This window comes from Rattus norvegicus, chromosome 18 (genome assembly GCF_021556685.1).
Source record: "Rattus norvegicus strain SHRSP/BbbUtx chromosome 18, alternate assembly SHRSP_T2T, whole genome shotgun sequence".
Lineage (NCBI taxonomy): Eukaryota > Metazoa > Chordata > Mammalia > Rodentia > Muridae > Rattus > Rattus norvegicus.
The window spans coordinates 55,141,979-55,161,863 of record NC_141551.1 but is presented as its reverse complement, the minus strand read 5'-3'; the positions used below and the strand labels follow the sequence as shown (position 1 = coordinate 55,161,863).

The 19,885-nt window shown below is 38.8% G+C and overlaps 1 protein-coding gene across 3 annotated transcripts; it reads right to left on the bottom strand.

The window, feature by feature from the left end:
* Positions 1–258: 258 nt before the first annotated feature.
* Positions 259–12,410, bottom strand: LOC147999814 (uncharacterized). 3 transcript variants are annotated; one of them, XR_015642987.1, is made up of 5 exons: positions 12,291–12,390; positions 10,764–10,910; positions 4,960–5,136; positions 869–1,832; positions 259–760 (listed from the first exon to the last, which is right to left on the bottom strand). XR_015642987.1 is itself a non-coding variant. In XM_087593685.1 (5 exons), exons 4-5 carry the CDS (start codon positions 5,077–5,079, stop codon positions 1,548–1,550), a joined length of 405 nt encoding a protein of 134 aa, XP_087449811.1. In that variant the 5' UTR covers positions 5,080–5,136; positions 9,599–9,733; positions 10,764–10,910; positions 12,291–12,410; the 3' UTR covers positions 259–1,547. The 3 variants fall into 3 exon arrangements, 1 of the variants encoding a protein (XP_087449811.1); XM_087593685.1 differs by adding an exon at positions 9,599–9,733 and having other exon boundaries at positions 259–1,832; positions 12,291–12,410; XR_015642988.1 differs by lacking the exon at positions 10,764–10,910 and having other exon boundaries at positions 12,291–12,376.
* Positions 12,411–19,885: the final 7,475 nt, after the last annotated feature.

Here is a 19,885-nt window from a genome sequence, read left to right as displayed (position 1 = left end):
CATACATAAACATCATAATACTTTTTATCCATAACTTCAGAATTTTTATCAAATGATTAGTTTATTCTTTCAATTAAATAATATATGTTATTTCATTTATTGTACCTGAGACTTTTCTGTTTTGCCCAAAATCTACAAAAATTGGACATCCCATAGTGTGTCCCCGCCAGCGGGGACCCAGTTATTCAGGGTCCCGAAGGGGCGCTACCCTTGGGCCTAAATGGGGGGCGAGAGAAGGAGACCAAGCAAGATTCTATTGTCAAGGTCTCGTTTATTTGGATGAACGTTACAGCTTTTAAGGCCTTCAGGTAGGGGGAGTGACCTTTGTGAAACATGAAGGAGGGGGAGAGGAGGGTATAGGCAGTGATAGCTGGAGGCAAAGAGGTCAGGCGATGAGGTCAGGTGGTAGAGACACCAGGTGTAGACTGAGGAGATAACTGGTATCTGTTCGAGCTGAGGCATCCCTTGAATGTTATCTTCCTGTGCCGTAAATTCATGGGAGAGGCTTTGTCCAACAATCTTAAGACTTATGGCAGTCATCTTAGGAGTGAGTCTCTGTGGCCAAACAGCCCAGAGTCACCTAGTCACTTTGAGCCATGCAGTCAAAAAGCAGCTAAGCCCAAATCCAATAAGTCTCCGTGCATCTCCCCCATTTTTCTTTTATAAAAGACCATTAGGTGGAAGTAGTGGTCTGAGAGAGATCAGATATGCCTCACAGAGTGCCCAGCTTGGCCATGGTGAGCCACTCTTGCAGTTAGGACTGCACCCCAATGGCTAGGAATGAACTTATGCTGTAACACACTGTCCTGGGCTATACATGTGTGTTATTGGGGGAGAAACTGGGCATAGGAGCATTTGACCGGCCCGCACGTTTAAACGGGGTGTAGCCACCTCTGTCTTAGGATCGACCTCTCGAACCCCAGCCTTATCCGTCATAGGATCACCTTGTCGCCCGCAAGGCACCATGTCTTAGATTGGTCAGGGGTCAGAGGAAGTTGCCCGTCACTGAAGAAGCTACATCAGGTCATCTTCTCATTCCTCTCACTTGAGCCCAGGGGCGAAAGAGCAGGGGCCAGATTGCATTAATTTAAGAGATTGTGGAAGTTGAGCCTCTCCCGATATGTTGTGGGCACCTCATCTTGTTCATTGTCTCTCTGTTTCTCCTCAGCTGTTATGGCCATACCACCAAGGGCCTAGTCAAGCCTCTCCTGTAATAACATTTAGAATTCCCAATTGTTAGCAACTACTCCAGAAAGTTCACCCACTGTGCTTGCCTAACAATAGATTGGGGGAGGGTAACTCCAGACACTGCAGACACAATGGCTGCAGCAGTAATGGCTGCTACAATAGCAGCGAAAGTGCCAAGGTCCTTCCCAGGACAGTTCAGGATCGGTCATTCTTCTCTGGAACAAGCAGCAAGCAATGGAACCATGTCTGAGATCTGCAGAACCAGGGCAGAGTTCCCCAGTCCACAGCAGCTTCACGCAGATGGCCTTCCTGTGAAGCTACAGACTGCAAAATGACAACACCAGTTAAGGCAGCAAGAGTCACCAGGGGAATGAGGGGGACAGGGGTAACAGCTGGAGTCCAGTCTTCTCCAGAAAGCAGCAGTGCACAGAGGGTTGGAGCGCAGGCCGCGGTGGGACTGGACACGATGACTGCAGCAACGCCAAAATCTCTGTGATGACAAAAGATGAGGGGGAATCTTCCATCTTCCTCTCAGGGCAGAGGAATGACTCCAGGGACCTGCACCACGAGACCTGAATTTTCATGCTCCCAGGATCAGCATGGCTCACCAGCCACTCGGGCAGCTGGCACACTCCTGTAGCATCCTGTAGAAAAAACATAAAGATTCCCTCTTCCCCATATAAAATATCTGAACAGGATCATGCCAATATGTGGATCTTTCTATTTCACCTAGGCAGAAGTATGCCTAGTTGTAGGGTGCCATAAACTCAAAATGTTCCTTGGCATACAAATTTTAAAATTGGAAATAAAAGTATTATTAAATAATTATATAGCATACAGGGATGTAACTCCCCCCTTTTTATTTATTAAGATATCGTTAAGATATTATTTATTAAGATAAGTCCTTCGAGGATTAAATTGAGGACACTGAGCACTTGTATTTATAAATTGACTTTTATACCAAATTATTATCTCCAGCATTATTGTTTTGGTGATATAAAGAATGAGATTTTTTGACTAATTGTTCCTATGTAAGGCCTATAATCTGCCTCGTATCATTGTCCTCCCTTGCTAAGGGGTCCAGGCAATCCAGTTTGAGTTCTTAAATGGCCTATAAAGGAACAGTACTTAGTGCTCTTAACCACTAAGCCATCACTCCAGCCCCTCACCAGCTTTATTTACCTAAACATAAGCATCCAGATTCAGTTGTACTAGAAATCCCAGAGCTGGCAAGGTGAGGATGGGAGTTGAAAGTAAGCAAATGGAGTCTTCCTCTATTTGTGAGGGAGTGTTATCAACTCCATTATCATTTTTAAAGAGCTGGGTCTATGGTTTTGTTTAGTTGTCTGAGCCAGAGCACTGAAAGGACAGTGAGTTGTCAGACATTCACACTGAAATCATCACTCACTGATTTTAAGTAGAAAAACCTGCCTCTAATAAAGCATTAAGTAATTGTAAAATTTGAGGGCTAGTAGTATCTAAAAAGGGAAACTTTTTAATCAACTGTAAACCATAAGCCACACATTGGCTATCAGTATATGAATTGAAAGCTTGATTTTTTTTAAACAGTGGCTACAGCATGTAATTTAATAATCTGTGCTGAAGCAGGAGAAACTCAAGAGAATAAACAAGTGATCCAATCATATATGTAGCCTTTTCATTAGATGAACCACCTATAAATACAGTAAGCTCATTTCCTATGGGTTGCATGCACAAATTTATAGGAAGTACAAAAACATGCAAAGAGTAAAATTATCAATTTTGTCTGAAATTTGTATATGTAATAGGCCAAAGATCAGTATTTTGTAATAACCAATTTAATTGCTGTTTGGAATAAGATATGTTTTACCAGGTTTCTTTTTAAAATATTTCCATGACTCTAGCCTACAATTCTGTACTAATACGACAAAAGCTTTATCTCCAATGAGGATAACAAAGTTAAGTCTTCTGGTAAGGTGAGGTACTTTGGCAATTAACATATCCTTAGAAGCTTAAAATTAGTTTTAAATGTTAAAAATGAATATTGAATCTTTTCTGGAGCAATAGCTATTCCCCAAATATTAAAGCTCATTTTGAGAGCAAAGGTTTGTACTAAAAATTTCCATATAAACAAACTGCATTAATCCTTCGTAAATCCTGTAACAATCTCTACCTGTTTGATTTTTTCTTAATTATAAATAAGTTTGAGTTAGTCAATGTAATACTGGCAATCTTTAATCACAATCTTTAAGTTCTCCTTGTAACACCAGAGCACAGCCACAACTTTGGGAAGTCACCTGAATTCTGAGTACTTGACTAGGCAGCTGTCCCTGGGGCAGTGGAATTAGCATCAAAATACAGGTAACTCCAGGGCAAACCACAACTTTGGAGAGCAAAACTCAACCTCCAACAAACTAGTCTCCAAAATCCAGTCTCCAAGACACTGAGTCTGTCCTTCATGCTACTAAGTTTGACTGCCAATTCCTACATATGAACGCACGATGGTGTGGTCTCCAATACCTCAACAAAGAGACATTGCCCTAAAATCTTTTAGAAGCCTGGTTTTTAGAATAAGAATTCCATAAAAATATTACCTCAATTTAGACCTGTTTCCCTAGGTTGGCCCATGTCACATGTTGTCTAGAATGACTTTATCCAAATTACAGTTTTAAGTCAACTTTCTGTTACCAATGTTACACCTTTTTAACCATATCTAATAACTTGAAAGCCAATAGCCCATAACCAAGGCATGTAGAGCATATTTATACATTTAAAACCAATCAGAAACAAAATTGAAGTGGCTACACATGTCTTTAATATTTAGACCAAGCACCATTTTTACTTTTCTAGCTCTGATTTTAAGAGAAGCACCTTGTCACCTGCTAAGTCTAATAATAAGTCAGGGATTTTTCTAAGAGAAACAGCTATGAGTTTCATTACCATAGAAACTGTGAAACTCCTGGGGCCTTTAGGATCGGCTAGTGTAAACATTTAGCCAGCCCCCTGGGGAGCTTGCCCAATGGACTTAGGCTTCTAGCTACAGATGCAGGCTCTAAAAGCCAATTGAAACTGCTTTTTATTCGTTGTTCCCTTCTTGAAATGAGTTAAAACCAAGTCAAGGTGTGAACGACCGGCAGATAAAGTTTTTACCATTTTTTTCTTTTGAACATGAAACATAAAACATTTAAGCAACAAGAAACAAAAACCACAGACATAAACTGACAGACATGGACAGGTTGGTGCACCAAGGACAGACAATAGACAAAGAGTGAAAAAACTAGATGGTGTCCCACCGAAGGGACCTACATATCCTACCTATGGAACCCAGAACCAGAAATAAGCATTTCTCTAATAGGAGCCAGCAGAGAGGCAGGACGTCTCCTGCCTTTCTTCTGTTCCCAGGAGAGCTCTAAAAAGTTTTTCTCTTCTGTGGAGAGTCCGGGAGGATTGTTTTTCCCAAACCCATTCTCTCTCATGTCTAGGGTGTAAACTATCTCTAGTCGGGGTCCAAAGACTAAAACATAACTCTAAAAGAACGCATACACAAAAACACTTTACCATTACCTTGTCCCTTTTTTATTACAAGTTTTACTTAAGCTAGCCCCACACTGTTTAAAATTAACCAGGGACACCTTTCATCAATAAAACAAAAAAAAAAACTTGATTAAATCCTTTTTTTTAACTCTTAATCCTCTCTCCCTGAGTGAGCGTTTGATCTCTCCTATGAAACAAGCCTCCTAAATCCATACCTTCCCCATGGCGATGGGACGACACTTATTCGACCGGTTTTACCTCCCTCTCCAGCGATGCACGAGCGATGCAGCCTGAAGAGTCCTCAATCTCTCCGCGGATCTCCTGTCTCCGTCGTCCGGTAGTTGGCCGTACTTCGGGGTCCCTGTTTGGGTGCCACATGTCCCCGCCAGCAGGGACCCAGTTATTCAGAGTCCCGAAGGGGCGCTACCCTTGGGCCTAAATGGGGGGGTGAGAGAAGAAGGAGACCAAGCAAGATTCTATTGTCAAGGTCTCGTTTATTGGGATGAACGTTACAGCTTTTAAGGCTTTCAGGTAGGGGGAGTGTGAAACATGAAGGAGGGGGAGAGGAGGGTATAGGCAGTGATAGCTGGAGGCAAAGAGGTCAGGCGATGAGGTCAGGTGGTGGAGAAACCGGGTGTAGACCGAGGAGATAACTGGTATCTGTTCGAGCTGAGGCATCCCTTGAATGTTATCTTCCTGTGCCGTAAATTCATGGGAGAGGCTTTGTCCAACAATCTTAAGACTTATGGCAGTCATCTTAGGGGTGAGTCTCTGTGGCCAAACACCCCAGAGTCACCTAGTCACTTTGAGCCATGCAGTCAAAAAGCAGCTAGGCCCAAATCCAATAAGGCTCCGTGCAATAGTGTTTACTCAATTTGTCTAAAAGCCAATGATAAGAAACCTAGATGGGTTTGAAAATCTCAAACATCAACTTCGGTACAAACTGGAAATTTGCTAAATGTGCTTGTGGTGGAAAAACACTTACTTAGAATTGGAAGACCAGATCTGAGTTCTCGATCACTCAACAGATATTCCTTCAGAGAGTTAAGCATAGAAGCTTGTATGCCTTCCACACCATTTGAAAAGAACCCTGGACCACTGTGAATACACATAGTGATCTTAAGAAACATCTACACATCCTTTACTTATAAAATAGTTGAAATGGTTTAGTAACCGTAATGAGGGAGAATGATTGTTAAAATTAACCCCTCCAATCCAACTTCATTGCAAAGAAGTTAGGGGATAAATAACACAATGGAGAAAAAAGGAAAAGAAAGCACCCATTAGCTCATTTTTATTTTTACCACAAACACAACAGATTATCTTGAGTGAATGAATGATGGCAATAGACATCCAGTGAAACTTAATGCTAGCAGATTGTCAAATATAAAATAAGTGACCCTCTCTAACAGCTCCAGGGTCAAAGGGTTTGTTTTACGCCATTGACTTTCTAATGTGGATATGAGATGTATGGTGGCCACCGTGTTTCTTATTGTTCTATTTATAAAAAGAGTTTACCTTTCGTACAATATTATGATCAGTTTCTTCTTCCTCATCTCCTCCTAGGTACTCTATGTGAAATATGTTATAATCATCTTAAATGTAAGTGAAAACTATAAAATGTGTAAAAATTAGATGTTGATAAAGGGAAAGAGAATATACACACTGACTTTTCCCTTGAGTGCTTATCAAAATAGAATGATTGGGGCCTCAGATTTGACACATTTTGGAATCCAAGACTCTGAATACAGGTTTATTCGTGTTTAAGCTAGGTCACAACTACAATAAAACGTAAATCCCACTATTAAAGAAAATTTCCTGTGTCAACATTTGGTACTAAAAACAGGAACAAAATATTCTTAGAATTCATTACAAGATGTTCTTCACATAATTGCTGCCAAATTTTACTTCAGTGGTATTGAATGAAATAAAAAAAAAAAAAACCCAACACCTGTTGAAGTTGCAGAATTTATTCAGAGTTTAAGTACCGGAACAAAGAAAATTAGCCATCATTGTTTTACCTCCTGGTCCCCTCTAGGATGCAACACTCCTTAATTATTAATAGCATCTTTTGCATCGAATATTGGGAATGGTTTAAGCAGAATAAATCTGATCCTACTGTAGACTGCTTCTGAAAGATGAAGTCCTCAATTTAATGACTAACACAATGACACAGTCTTAACTCATCCATGTTGACACTAGTGCTATTCAGTGAGCTTTCAATTACATGTTAATGCATAGTTGCCACAGACAAATGCTAAAGATAGAGAGTTCAACATTCACAGGCATAGAGAAACCCAGTCAAGGAATACAGGCCCAAGATCTTCAGATGACTCAGAGCCTGTTCTGACTAGATGAAGTGCTTAACTCTTAGGATGCTTCTCAAAAGCAGACATAAGATTTGTTGGATTCTGGATTCTCCCAGGAGAATTGAACCAGTTGAGCACATCTATAATTACAAAAGGTGATTTATTAGGTGGACCTAATTGACCAGAAGCTGGATAGTCTCACAATGGTTGTCTTAAGGCTAAGAAGACAAGAAAAATGGTGCTTTGTCAGTCTAGGGAGCAGGGAGTCTAAGAATAAGGAAAGGTATGTGGTATGCTCACTGGGTGCCAGCTGTGGTCCATTCCTCTTTCTCAGGGTCTCCAGATGTCACTGTACACTGGGTTACAAGGATAAAATGGAGGCTGGTACAAGTGGCATTTGCAGGATGGTCTGGCAGGGTGTTTCAGGTGTGGGGGAAAGGTGGGAAAGAAAGGGGAGGGAGGACAGGAATATGGGGTGTGGGTTGTAAGAGGGGCTTCTCCAAGGATCTTAGAGTTACAGCTCTCATAGAATATCTTGTCCCCATGAACTTTATTCTTTATTCAAGGTGGAAAGAGCTGTATATGAATTTTGGAGAGTGGAAAGGAGTCTTCAGGGTGAACAAAAAATCATTGTCTGGAGTTTGAAGTACTCTGAATGCCTCATTTGTATGGAGAGGCATTTCAGGAATCCCAAGTGCTTGCTGGGCAGTCTCTTATCAGGAAAAGAGGAAGTTGAACTTGAAGGTCTGCCAAGGATTACTTGACCTAATCCAGGTAGAGGGTGTGGGGTTTTGAGCTTTGCAGACAAGGTAAGAGAGGGGCTTGCTGGTAAAGCGTGTTCTCTATTTTAGACCGAGTTCAGAGTTGCTATTCACTCTGGTTAGACTTCTACCTTAATTAGAAGGGTTTCCCCACAAGGGTGAAAAATGCTGCCTCAGTCCCAGCAAACTCCTGGGGACCTTGGGCCCATACTGAAAAGGCAGTAATCTCATTTATGAAGGTTATTCCCTCTGGATCAAATTGCCACTTGTAGTTCAGGGAAAATGAAGAAGACAGTCATGAATTTTTTTGTCTACTATTCCATATTATACCAGAACACTTTATCTACTCTCTCTCTCTCTCTCTCTCTCTCTCTCTCTCTCTCTCTCTCTCTCTCTCTCTTGAGAGGCACGGATTCACTATCCAGCCCAGGCTGTCCTTGAACTCACAATCTTCCAGGAATTAACAGATGTGTGTCATCATGACCACTGTGGGTTTTCTTTATAGCACAGTTTTGTAGGTCACAAAGAAACATGTCTGTTAGTAGGATTACATGTGCATCATCTGTGTATTCTATTCATAGCTTGCATGGAGAAAAAAGATAAAGGGTAGCACAATAAGAGATCACAGGCTTTAAGAAATTTCAATATGATGTGACGAGTTGGGAAATATTAATGTGTCTTCATGTTGGTCTTTTTTATATAAATAGAAACTAGAAACAGGAGTCAGATCCCATCTTGTTATTTTTCTATCCCTCGCTTTATCCTTAGTAGTTCAATGTCTTCATGAATATGACAGATGAAAGTCATCGATGTACAGTATTCAATTCTCAAGTATGACCACTCCAGGTTGCCCATGTTCAGTGTTGCCAACCTACTAAGTATGAAAGCATCAGGTAGTCCATCAGCACTCTTCTCATTCTGAGCATGGGAGTTACAGGTCCATGCATAGGATTCTCATGCTCATCCTAGGGAATTTCTTCTATTCCTATGCTAAATAATATTTCATTCTTGAACTCAATCCCACCCAGATCTTGATACATAATTGGTTAATACATTGTTTCTATTGTTTCTGATAGTAGTTATCCTTTTCTTAGTTGAACTAGAGGCTTATTCCTTTTTTTTTTTTTTCTTGGTTCTTTTGTTCGGAGCTGGGGACCGAACCCAGGGCCTTGCGCTTCCTAGGCAAGCGCTCTACCACTGAGCTAAATCCCCAGCCCCGAGGCTTATTCTTTTTAATTGGACCTTTTAACGTCTAGACTTTTGGTTTCATTGATTTTCTATGCTGAGCTCCTAATTTTAGCTCAGTTGAATTCTGACTTAATATTTAGTGTTCTTCCACTTACTTTGCACTGAATTTGATTTTCTTTTTCTAGCTTCATAAAGTGGAATCTGAGCTGTTATTATTTTCTAATCTTTGCATTCATTGATATCATTTTTCACGTAAGTTATGCTTTTACTAAACCCCACAGATTTCCCTAAGTTATGTTTTCACTTTTCTTCATTAAAATTCTTAAAGATTTTCTTTGGAAAGTTCTCCTTTGATCCATGTCTATCACTTCTGGATAGAAGTGATACTTATTCTCCACTTATTTCTGATTAGAACTCAATTTAGTTGTACGGTAGTCTAAGAGCAGATGTTACATAATTTCTTTTCTTTTCAAAGGGTCAGCTGTGTCTTATGACTCAGTGCAAGGTCTGTTACAGTGAATACACCATGTGTGCCTGAGAAGAATGTGTAGCCCATACTGTTGAATGAAGTAGTCAATAGATGTCCAACACGTGCAGTTGACGGATGGTACTGCTGAGTTCAGCTATGTATGTGCTTACCAATTTTATGCTTGATCGATCTGTCCGTCTTCAGTTCACATTTCAATTCAGACAACCTGTTCAATGCTCTGACTAAGCCAAGCCACAGAATATTGAAATACAGTAGAAGATTGTATGCTTTGCCTCTGATAGTCCCTAGAGATAGAAAACAAGATGAATCTACAACAAAAATACAAAACCAAAATATCTCCTACCAAGAAAATGACAACATGCAAAGAAAAAAAAAGAAAAAAAATAGTATTTTTCTAGAAATCTGTGGTAATTAAGCACTGATGACCTAGGTGAAAGAGCTACAAATATATTTTTAAAGATCTTTTTAATTACTACAAATTATAGAATTTACATATTCCTATAATATATTTCTGGTGGGTAAAGCACATTTTCTTGAATTATGCTATACAAACAGATTCGTTCTTATGGGACCTGTATGCATTTACCTTCAGTTTGAAACTCTATCTGAGAACGCAATTCTTCCCTTAGAAAAGATTTATCTTGCTACCTATGCCACATCCCCTTTATTAGCAATGCGGTCATAATTTTACGGGGTTATTTATGAAAGTCCTTAATGAGCTCTCTGTATTTGGCCATTAAATCCCCTTTCATACTTTGTCTCCACAGACAACTTCAGCATAAGTCTCCCTAGGATAGATATGCATCTGAACATTGTCTGGGTTGGTGTAATCCTAACCGTTCAGTGCACATCACAAATGTTATCAAGAATAAAGTTTCTGCCCAAGGTTTGCACCCTAATGGATTCTGCAGTTATTAGTATATAGAGACCATATCTCACTTCCACAGTGCCACCTGTGGCAGTGATGGGAACTGTGATTTTCCACCATTGCTTGGGTTGTTTTCTGGTCCCCATGTTTCCTGTCCCCACTTTATTTCTCTTCAGTGCACTTTATATCCAAACTTGGGGAAATAATCAGAGCTATGTCATTCATTGTGCTATTTTTGAATACCGAAATGAAGTGAGGTAAATGAAACAGGCAATTCTTCTCTGGAGTCATGAGAAAACACAGGTGACTGTCAGAACAAAAATACAGTGATTTGTCACCCAAGTGGCGTCCGCTTCAGGTCAGGTTGACATCAGCTCTTTCATCATCTTCCCCAAGCTTTAATCCTCAGCTAGAAAACTGAATAATAAAAGAGACTTTTCCATTACCTCACAAACCATTTCCAAATGGACTTTAGTTCATGGAGCCTGAGTGGCTATAGCATGGATTCAGGCACAGCACCACACAGCCATCTGCATACTTCTGCTGAGTCTTCGTGGGTTTTCTGTTGGGCAGTCTCCTGCATACCCCTGCCGCTGCTCAAATGCAGAAGTCAGCACTCTGTAGGATTTCTGTTTTTAGTCTCTAGCACACCCTCACTCACACATAGGGAAACAATGGTCTGTCTCTAGAATCATGGGAGAAAATCTGCTGGTCTTTTAGAAGTGAAAGAGAAAGTGGTAACTGGGAAGGATGTATGTGTGAAACCTTGGAGATGTCAGTGTTCCATTGTTTAATCTGGTGGTTGCATTTACGTTGTGATGAGTCACTTGTTTATATATACAGGTGCATATAAGTACACACATGTTGTATATAGGTATATATTTTAGAGGTAAAATATGCATTTAAGAACTATCAAAGATATATGAAATATATGCATATAACTAAAATACATAGTCTGCATATAAATTCACAGGTAGTACATATATTTGTCTTTCTGGGGTTCTGTATGTGTATATAAATTCATTTGTTTGTAGATAAATAAAACGTAAATAGACAGAAATGGAAGAGGATATTTTATGCCTATTAAATATCAGAGGAATGGAGCCATAATTGTGCGTGATAACTTGATGTAATAAGGCAATATAATTTTGTGGAACAAATTGCATTATATTACATTTATTAGCACATAAGGTAGTAAATATAAGGGAATAAATGCAAATTACACTGTTTCTATAGAGAAGGGGGCTTTAGGATTAGTTATTCTCTGGAGTTGGAGGACTCTATTTTTTTCTTACACTTTTTTAAATGTAGTAACTACAGGTAAATATAGAGTTTAATTTAACTGCTTTATGTTTTAACATTCTACCCACAAAACAGTACAATAGATTCCTGGTTCACTTCCTATTATTTGTAAAACATGGTAATTAGATTGGAGTGGAAAAGAGCATTGAAAGTGTCATAAGGAGCAGCCAAAATGATTTCAAAAATTAAGGCACCCGCAAGCAAGCATTTCATCAAAAAAGGCAGATGTGAGCATGCTGTGAACAGGCGAACAAATAACAGGACAGCCACACATATCTGGAGTTTGGAAAATAACCTTTCCATTGATCAGAGTCAAAAAATGGAGATGCTGAGGACAGAAAAGTTTAAACAGGAATGAGAATGAGGAGCAGAGAAAAGGGTGAAGGAGTATATAAACCAAAATCAAGGATCCATGAAAAGGCCATATAAAATATTTGTACTTTATGAATGAACCAAAAATTGCCTATAATGGAGCTATACTTCATGGGTGGTAACACCGCTGCCACCTTACAGGTTTTAACCCAAAATCCAAACGTCATGAGTAGGATACCACTATATGAGTTGTTGGTCAGAGAGCCAGAGATTGACAGAACAGTATTGGCTCTTTCCAAAGCCCTGGTTGCCTATCCTATCCTATACAGCAAGACCCCATTACTGAAGACAGCACTTACCTTGATGTAGGTCAGCAAACTCAACCCGGAAATGAGCTAGAAATTTCCAAAAGTTTCCATGAGGCTGTAGCAAGAGCAAAGCTATCAGCAATTTAAAGTCAAATTTAGACCCTACGTGTTGCAATATTGGTCTGTCAGCCAAAATATAAATCTGCCAAGTGCAATGGTGACATGTCCAACTGTTACTTAATTTGTATCTGAAGCTTTCTCCATGGGAGGAATTATTTGCCCGGCACCATAAACTTGGTCTAAGTCTATGGCTAGGGTAGTTGTGGGTCTCTGAGGGGATTTTGCCAAGTGGGCATGCAATTAAACTGTTTTATAAGTACATAAGCCCATACACATAGATGGATGCAATTCTGACTTACTCAGATTATCCTTTTATTACTGGGATAGGCTAAAGCAGAAATTAATGACTTATCAAACACTAGGAAAGCTGAGTGCTCAGTCTTAAATAGGACATCGTATTACTTAAAAGTTAAGAGAGAGAGAGAGAGAGAGAGAGAGAGAGAGAGAGAGAGAGGAATTGTAAGAGCTAGAGGAAAGAAACATCACTTTATTTTTTTATTATTTTTTTATTAACTTGAGTATTTCTTTTTTTTGACATATTTTTTCTTTTATTAAAAATAAACGTTTCTTCCCCATACAATATATCCCGATTATGGTTTCCTCTTTCTCTAACTCCTTCCAGTCCGTTCCCAGAACCTGACATTTTTTTTTTTTAATTTAGAGAATACTTTATTAGTTTTTGTAATCAAACCCACGTATATAAGACCTTACATATTTAATACAGTGTGTTACCCCTGTACAAATGGAAAAAACTTAAGTTCAACATTTCTAGACCAATATGGCTGTTAATTTCTGTACAGTGCCAACTCAACACAGTAAACGGGGATACTTTTTTTGAAAGTTGACAGCACAGGTAAAGTTTCAAAAAATTCAAATTATATATCTGTATATATATATTTATATTTATATAAAAAGACCAATAATAGCAGTGTGTTATGCATCAACAGCAGCAACAGCTTTTCCAGGTTCTGCAGTCATCTGAACAAAACTGTAGAGACATCCAGCACACTCCATTAAAAAAAAAAAAAGTAAAAAAACAAAACCCGAGAAAATAGCACAGTTCTGTTAACTTGAGTATTTCTTATATACATTTCGAGTGTTATTCCCTTTCCCGGTTTCCGGGCAAACATCCCCCTCCCCCCTCCCCTTCCTTATGGGTGTCCCCCTCCCAACCCTCCCCCCATTGCCGCCCTCCCCCCACCAGTCTAGTTCACTGGGGGTTCAGTCTTAGCAGGACCCAGGGCTTCTCCTTCCACTGGTGATCTTACTAGGATATTCATTGCTACCTATGAGGTCAGAGTCCAAGGTCAGTCCATGTATAGTCTTTGGGTAGTGGCTTAGTCCCTGGAAGCTCTGGTTGCTTGACATTGTTGAAACATCACTTTAAAATGCTCTTTTCTGGATGTAATGCGACCATTGCAAATACATAGCAGATGTGACCACTGCATAAGACTTGTGCATACATACATAAGCAGGGGCAGGGCTAGCTGATCAGAAGGGCAAGTAAGAAAAAGTAATGGACATATGGGACTATGACCACAAAACATTGCATGTAATTAAGAAGCTGTAAACACAGAAAGGAACCTAAATTTAGATTACGCTGAAACATCAATTTATCACAGTGTTCAATCTAAATGTGTTTCCGGAGATCATGTTATTCCAGCAGATTCATTTTATGTGTTTTCTAATCCAACACATGTGTCTGGATAGGGATTTCATATTTTAAGTCGTACCTTTTATTTTATATCATGTGCAGAGTCAGTCTCATTCCACATGCCTCTAGTCCAGGCGTTTGGCAAGGACTTCCTGGAGGTGCGAAGTAGGTTTCCTGATCATGCCTTTCTTCCAATGGTAACCTGTCTTCCAACATGTTTCTCAGAGTATCAACAAAGGTAAAATACCTCCTCTCGTTTCAATGTCTTAAATAAACTACAAAGGCTAATTTGAGGTTGAATAGATAAAATCAATGAGGAAGATATTGAATGTTTAATTGTATGACATAAGCTTACTGAAGCAACGGTTTCTATGGGCTCCTTTCCCGTTGTTTCCTCTGAAGCAGAGCTGTGTGAAAGGAACAGCAGTAGGAAGTGGGAGACTGTACAGAGTGCCAACCGACAGAGTCGGAAGCACTGACTTCAGAGAAGAGGGAAGCAAAGGGAAGAGTCAAATGAATGTGTGGTTATGCAACAGGGGACAGCCAGAAAGGGAAAGATATGGTGGGCTGTTTTAGAGGAAAAGAAAGGCAGATAGTGGGGTTGATAGTAAGACAAAAAGAGAAGAAGGATCTTGAACACTGGGCAGTAAGTGACCTAAACTGCCAGTTTAGGTGAATTTAGAGACACTTAATAGAAAGGAACTGTAGGTCCTGATAGATTCCAGGTTAGGTTGTACTGGGCATGGGCCAGTGCACATTTTCTAGTCATAGCTGTTATCTGTCTGGGATTTTAATATAATCAGAGGTAACTGCTGAACAAGCTGTCTTGATGGTTAAAGTGGAGTTGGGGAATCTTAACTGAATTTTACGAGTACATATTTTGTATTTTGGCACTCTAAAAATGCCTAAAATTTCTTTCCATTTCCTAATGATCAGAAGTGTGTAAGATCAATACACATTCTCAGTTGGATTTACCCCATGTTCCAAGTAGATGGTTCTATCATTTGAACATATTTGCCACTTTACATACTAGTTCCTCTTCCCTGTTCTATTTCCTTGTACCGCTGCATTGATTAGACACCAAAATAATTTTCAGTGTGAAATGGAAACTTACACTGCTATTGATTTGAAATGACAGAGCAGTAGCATTTTATTAAAATGTGGTGTGAATATTAGATATTTCTTTTGAAAGGAGTGTTCATCATAAGCTTATCATGAGACTATTTTTTCTTGATTGAGGTCATATTAATTTTTATAGCTATTAAGAGAACTATCTTTTTTCTTAATACTCAACATTTTGTGATTTTATGGAAAAGAAATTCAGGCAGGGTGAGCTTTTCTTTTAAAAAACTGTTTTAGTCAATTTCGGAGTGTTTGTATAATAATTTTAGTTCTCCTGTGTGATGGCTAAAAAAATTTTCATTTTGTGCTAGGCATCCATCTTGGTGCCCACTAGCCATTTGGTGCTGACTCCAGTTCCTGAAACATAAGTTACCAGTAACCCCGACTTAGTAACCTCTCCCCCCACATGTATAGCCATGGCCATCTATATGTTATGTTATGACTAAGCGTTTTTTGACTTCTGAACCCGCTCATGCAGACAGTTAGATTACCATGGGTACTTGTCAAAGAAAAACAGCTCTTGCCTTGCTTGTGGAGATACCCAAGGCCTTCCTGTGGTTTTTTTCACCTTCAATAATCCTTCCCTCACCCCTCTTCTCACAGAAATCTCAAGTTTGGCTCAGAGATTGCTGTCATGCTCTCAGTGTTTTATACATCTTTTAATTAAAATTGGATTGAGTCTATGGTCTTTTCCCAGAGGTCAGGACTGCAGATTGATTTCTTTACTCCCATTTTTCTTCCTATGTCATTCTTAAGGTTGAGGAACAGTCATAGGACGATTCACAAATATGCCTTAATTCAAAAGTAAGTTACTCTTTGAAACTTTTCTCAGTTTCTGTCTTTTTCCCCAAGCTTCTTATTACTTTCTGATAAAGTTTATATGAAATTTCCTAATAGGTTTTTTTTTTTAGATAAGAAAGAGCAGAACCCTGGAGGCAGGAGGGATTGGGGTATCCTCAAGGAAGCAGGGGAAGGGGGTATGGGATAGGGGATTTCCAGAGAGGAAACTGGGAAAGGAGTAACATTTGAAATGCAAATAAAGATAATATCCAATAAAAATAAATAAATAAAAGAAAAAGCAGAATGTATCATGACCCAAATATCTAAATGTAATTTATTGAACTTAAATTTAATCATCAATTTCTTGTGATCGCAATTAGCATAAAGATCTCTCAAAAGCAGAACAGACTACTGAAACCAAGCTTAAGAGATGTAGAATCCAGGGTCCTACTGTGGTAGTATTGATATCATCAGGCTCCCAACTGATAATGTCATTACCACTTCTCTTGCCTGCCTTGATCTCATAAGCAGCCAGTGGAAGCTACCATCCCAGGAATATATTTCTATGATTCTGTAGGTTGTTATAATTCAAGGATCGGCATCCTTTTTTTTTACTACAATCCAGAAAGCAAACAGCTTACACATTTCCTTTACACAGTCTATGTTAAAAGCTATTCAATAGCTGCTATACTAAACTAACAGGCATAAACAGTTCATAGAAAAACAGACATGGCCATGTGCCCAAAATCTTTCTACACAAAAGTATACTGTGTCTTTTAAAGAAGTTAGAAGGAAGATGTTCAGACATTTTTACCATAGAAAACCCCAATTCATAAATGCTAGGAGAGATAAAATGTTTAAATATTACATAATATATTTGTTCAACAAACAGGGAATGATACTATACTGACGTGGATAATATTCATGTTGCTATGTGTCCATTAAGAATAACTTTATAGGGGTTGGGGATTTAGCTTAGTGGTAAAGTGCTTGCCTAGCAAGCGCAAGGCCCTGGGTTCGGTCCCCAGCTCCGGAAAAAAAATGATGTGAAGAATAACTTTATAAGCACAGCATCTAGGGAGGGTAGATACCAGAATAGAGGTATATCAGGGGAAGGGAAATGTTAGGGCATGTTGAAATGTGAAGAGGAATAGGAGGGCAGTGATAAGCAGGGACTGACTGGTTTTGTTGTTTTGAGAAAAATTCTGCAACCCAATCCAGACTCAAACACATGATTGCCATTCCTGTCTTCTGGATGCTTGGTCTGAGTCATATTATCACCACGACTGGCTCTTGTTGATATAAGGCTGGCACTTGGTATTTATTTTTGCTTATATGCTAAATGAGAGGCTTAGAAAATGTCTATTCAAGACAGAAGGAAAGAAAAGAGTGGTGGCAAAAAATGTATTTGTTGGTAGATTGATATAAAACGATGAGGGGACATGTTTAGAGGGTAATAGTATTTTTCAACAAATAATTGGAAAAAAATAATAACCCATATTTGGAATGTAGTGCACCTTAGCATTCTGTTGAAATATTGCTAACTTTATAAAGTTTAGCCATCTTGAGTTAAATTAAAGGGAAACTAACTTTCTGAGTAGCAGAGCAAATGCCTGCAGACTCTGGTTCTGAAGAGAGATCTTGGTGATAAGAGAATATACTATTCTTGCAGCGGATCTGAGTTCAGTACCACAGACAGGAGGAGGCTCACAACTGCCCATAACCAAAGTTTTAGATTCCAATATTTTCTTCTTTTTGGCTTCCACAGCCACCAGCACATATAAACTCATGCAGGTACACACACAAATGAAAACGAGTAAAATCTCTTTTACAGGCTATTTCTATATAAATGTAACGAGAACTTCGGCACAAATCAATCAAAGTCTTTCTATTTTTTGTTTTTAGATCTTGGCAATTACAAACATAATCATGAAAGTGCTGGTGAAAGATCAGACCTTAGGCAAAATCATTGTGAGAAAACTCATTAAAACAACAATGTATGAATTTTCTGTTTTACTATTTTAAAATGGCTAAATATTGGCAAGAAAAGCAAGCTTTGTGGCATTTTTACTTGCCTTGTTCTCTTCCCTGTTTTCCAGCCCCAAGGTAGCCATGAAGCCTAATAGTCTATGTTTTAGAAAGGGTTCTCTGGAGAAGAAGAATTGCTAGAGTGAAGATTACTAAAAAGATTTCTCAGACTGCCTTATAGGAAACAGTGAGTTGTCCAACAATGGCCGTCTTCACAATGACAAAGGCAGAAGGAAAGAGTTGCTGGCAGAAACCAAATAAAACAAACCACAGGATAGCTTCACCATTCACAATTGACTGAGTGGCAGACATGAAAACTGTGTATCTAGCAACATCTACACAGTGCAGAACTGGCAGAGAATTGACAAAGACTGACTGGAGCCAACTTGGGAACCCAAGATGTTTTTTCTGGCTTCTCTCTATATTTATGTGATCCAGTACAAAGCACACAGTTCAACATCTGCCACCAGTGTATTTAAAAAATTTATGGTCACTTTTTAATCTTTACAAATGCTTTAAATGTGTTTTGTAAGTGGCTAACAAGAGGATCCTCAAAAACTTAAAAGGAAAACTGGAGGATTAGAGCTCTACAGGGAGATTTGAAAACCTTGGATGGGTTTGAGAGAATATAGAGGACATGCATGTAGGCCTGCCAGGCCTTGGTTCTCATGGGCTTCTGCACAACAGAAAATGAAGACTAAGGCATAGTCATCATTTGCCAACAAGATACTGCAAGACCTTGACATGGTCAAGAAGCACACAACAGTTGCTACTTCAACTCATTTGCAGAATCTCTCTTGTTTACTGCTCTCTTCTGCTTTATTTGAATTTATTTTAAATAATTTGCATATTCAGGATTGATTAATGAAAAATTCTCCATTTGTTCACATGTGCCATGTAAAGTAATGCTTCTATCTTTGTTCTGTTATTTTTAAAAGAACTGAAAGAACTGAGGGAGAATTTACAAACTTATTTGTAATAGTGTTCAGCTCACAGCATTTCAAAAGTTAAAAACTACCTATACAAAATATAAGACAAAAATTTAAAAAATGATTTAGCATTAGAAAACCAAAAGAAAAATACCTAAGTATTTTCATACAAACTATACAAATGTAGACAAGCCTTTCAGCCTGAGTGCAGTTACAATTATTTATTGATTGTTTATGATGTACATTTTGTTATTTAATATAAATGTAAGTATGTATTAGTCAATCAGGACGGTCAGCATTTATATATCTTCATCCATTATCAGTCTTTATGTGTTGGGAGGTTTCAGAATTTCTAGATATTTAGAAATATGTCATAGAGTGTTCTTTCACACTTCTGGAGTGAAGAATCATTACCATTTAGCTGTGTTTATTAGCCCTCTTTCAGTTTCTTTCTTCTCTAATTTTTGTTGTCTTTTCATTTCTAAAAACTGGTATTCTATTCCACTCATCTATATGACTGACTTGTTTTCTCCACTAATTGTGTGTGTGTGTATGTGTGTATGTGTGTGTGTATGTGTGTGTGTGCACACGCACATGTGTACATGAATGTGTGTACACGTTTATTTGTTTACAAATACATATGCACAGGAGCTAGAGGTTGATGTTGGGCATCTTCCTCAATAACTCTTTAGCTTAACCTTTGAGACAGTCTTTCACTGGACGTGGTACTCCATTCTAGACTTGCTAGTCAGCAAGCTCCAGTATCCTTTCCTCTCTATTTTCCTAGAGTTTGGATTAGAGATACATGCTACCAAGTTTTGCTTTTTAGGAAAATTTTGGGGATGTGAATAGGGGTTATTATGCTTGAGTAACAAGAACTTTACTAACTGACCCAATTGTCTGCCCTCATTTACTTATTTTTTTCCTTAACGATAGGCATTTTATTTTTACTGGTAAAAAATGGCATCTCATTGTGTGTTCTGGCCACGTTTGGTCAACTTGATACAACCTAG

What these genes read in the sequence shown, in the direction of transcription:
- LOC147999814 (XM_087593685.1), bottom strand. Translation starts at nt 5,079, where the DNA reads ATGTGGCACCCAAACAGGGACCCCGAAGTACGGCCAACTACCGGACGA. An exon ending in GTGCATCGCTGGAGAGGGAG is followed by an intron (nt 1,833 to 4,959) that starts GTAAAACCGGTC and finishes TTTTTTCTACAG; the next exon opens with GATGCTACAGGAGTGTGCCA.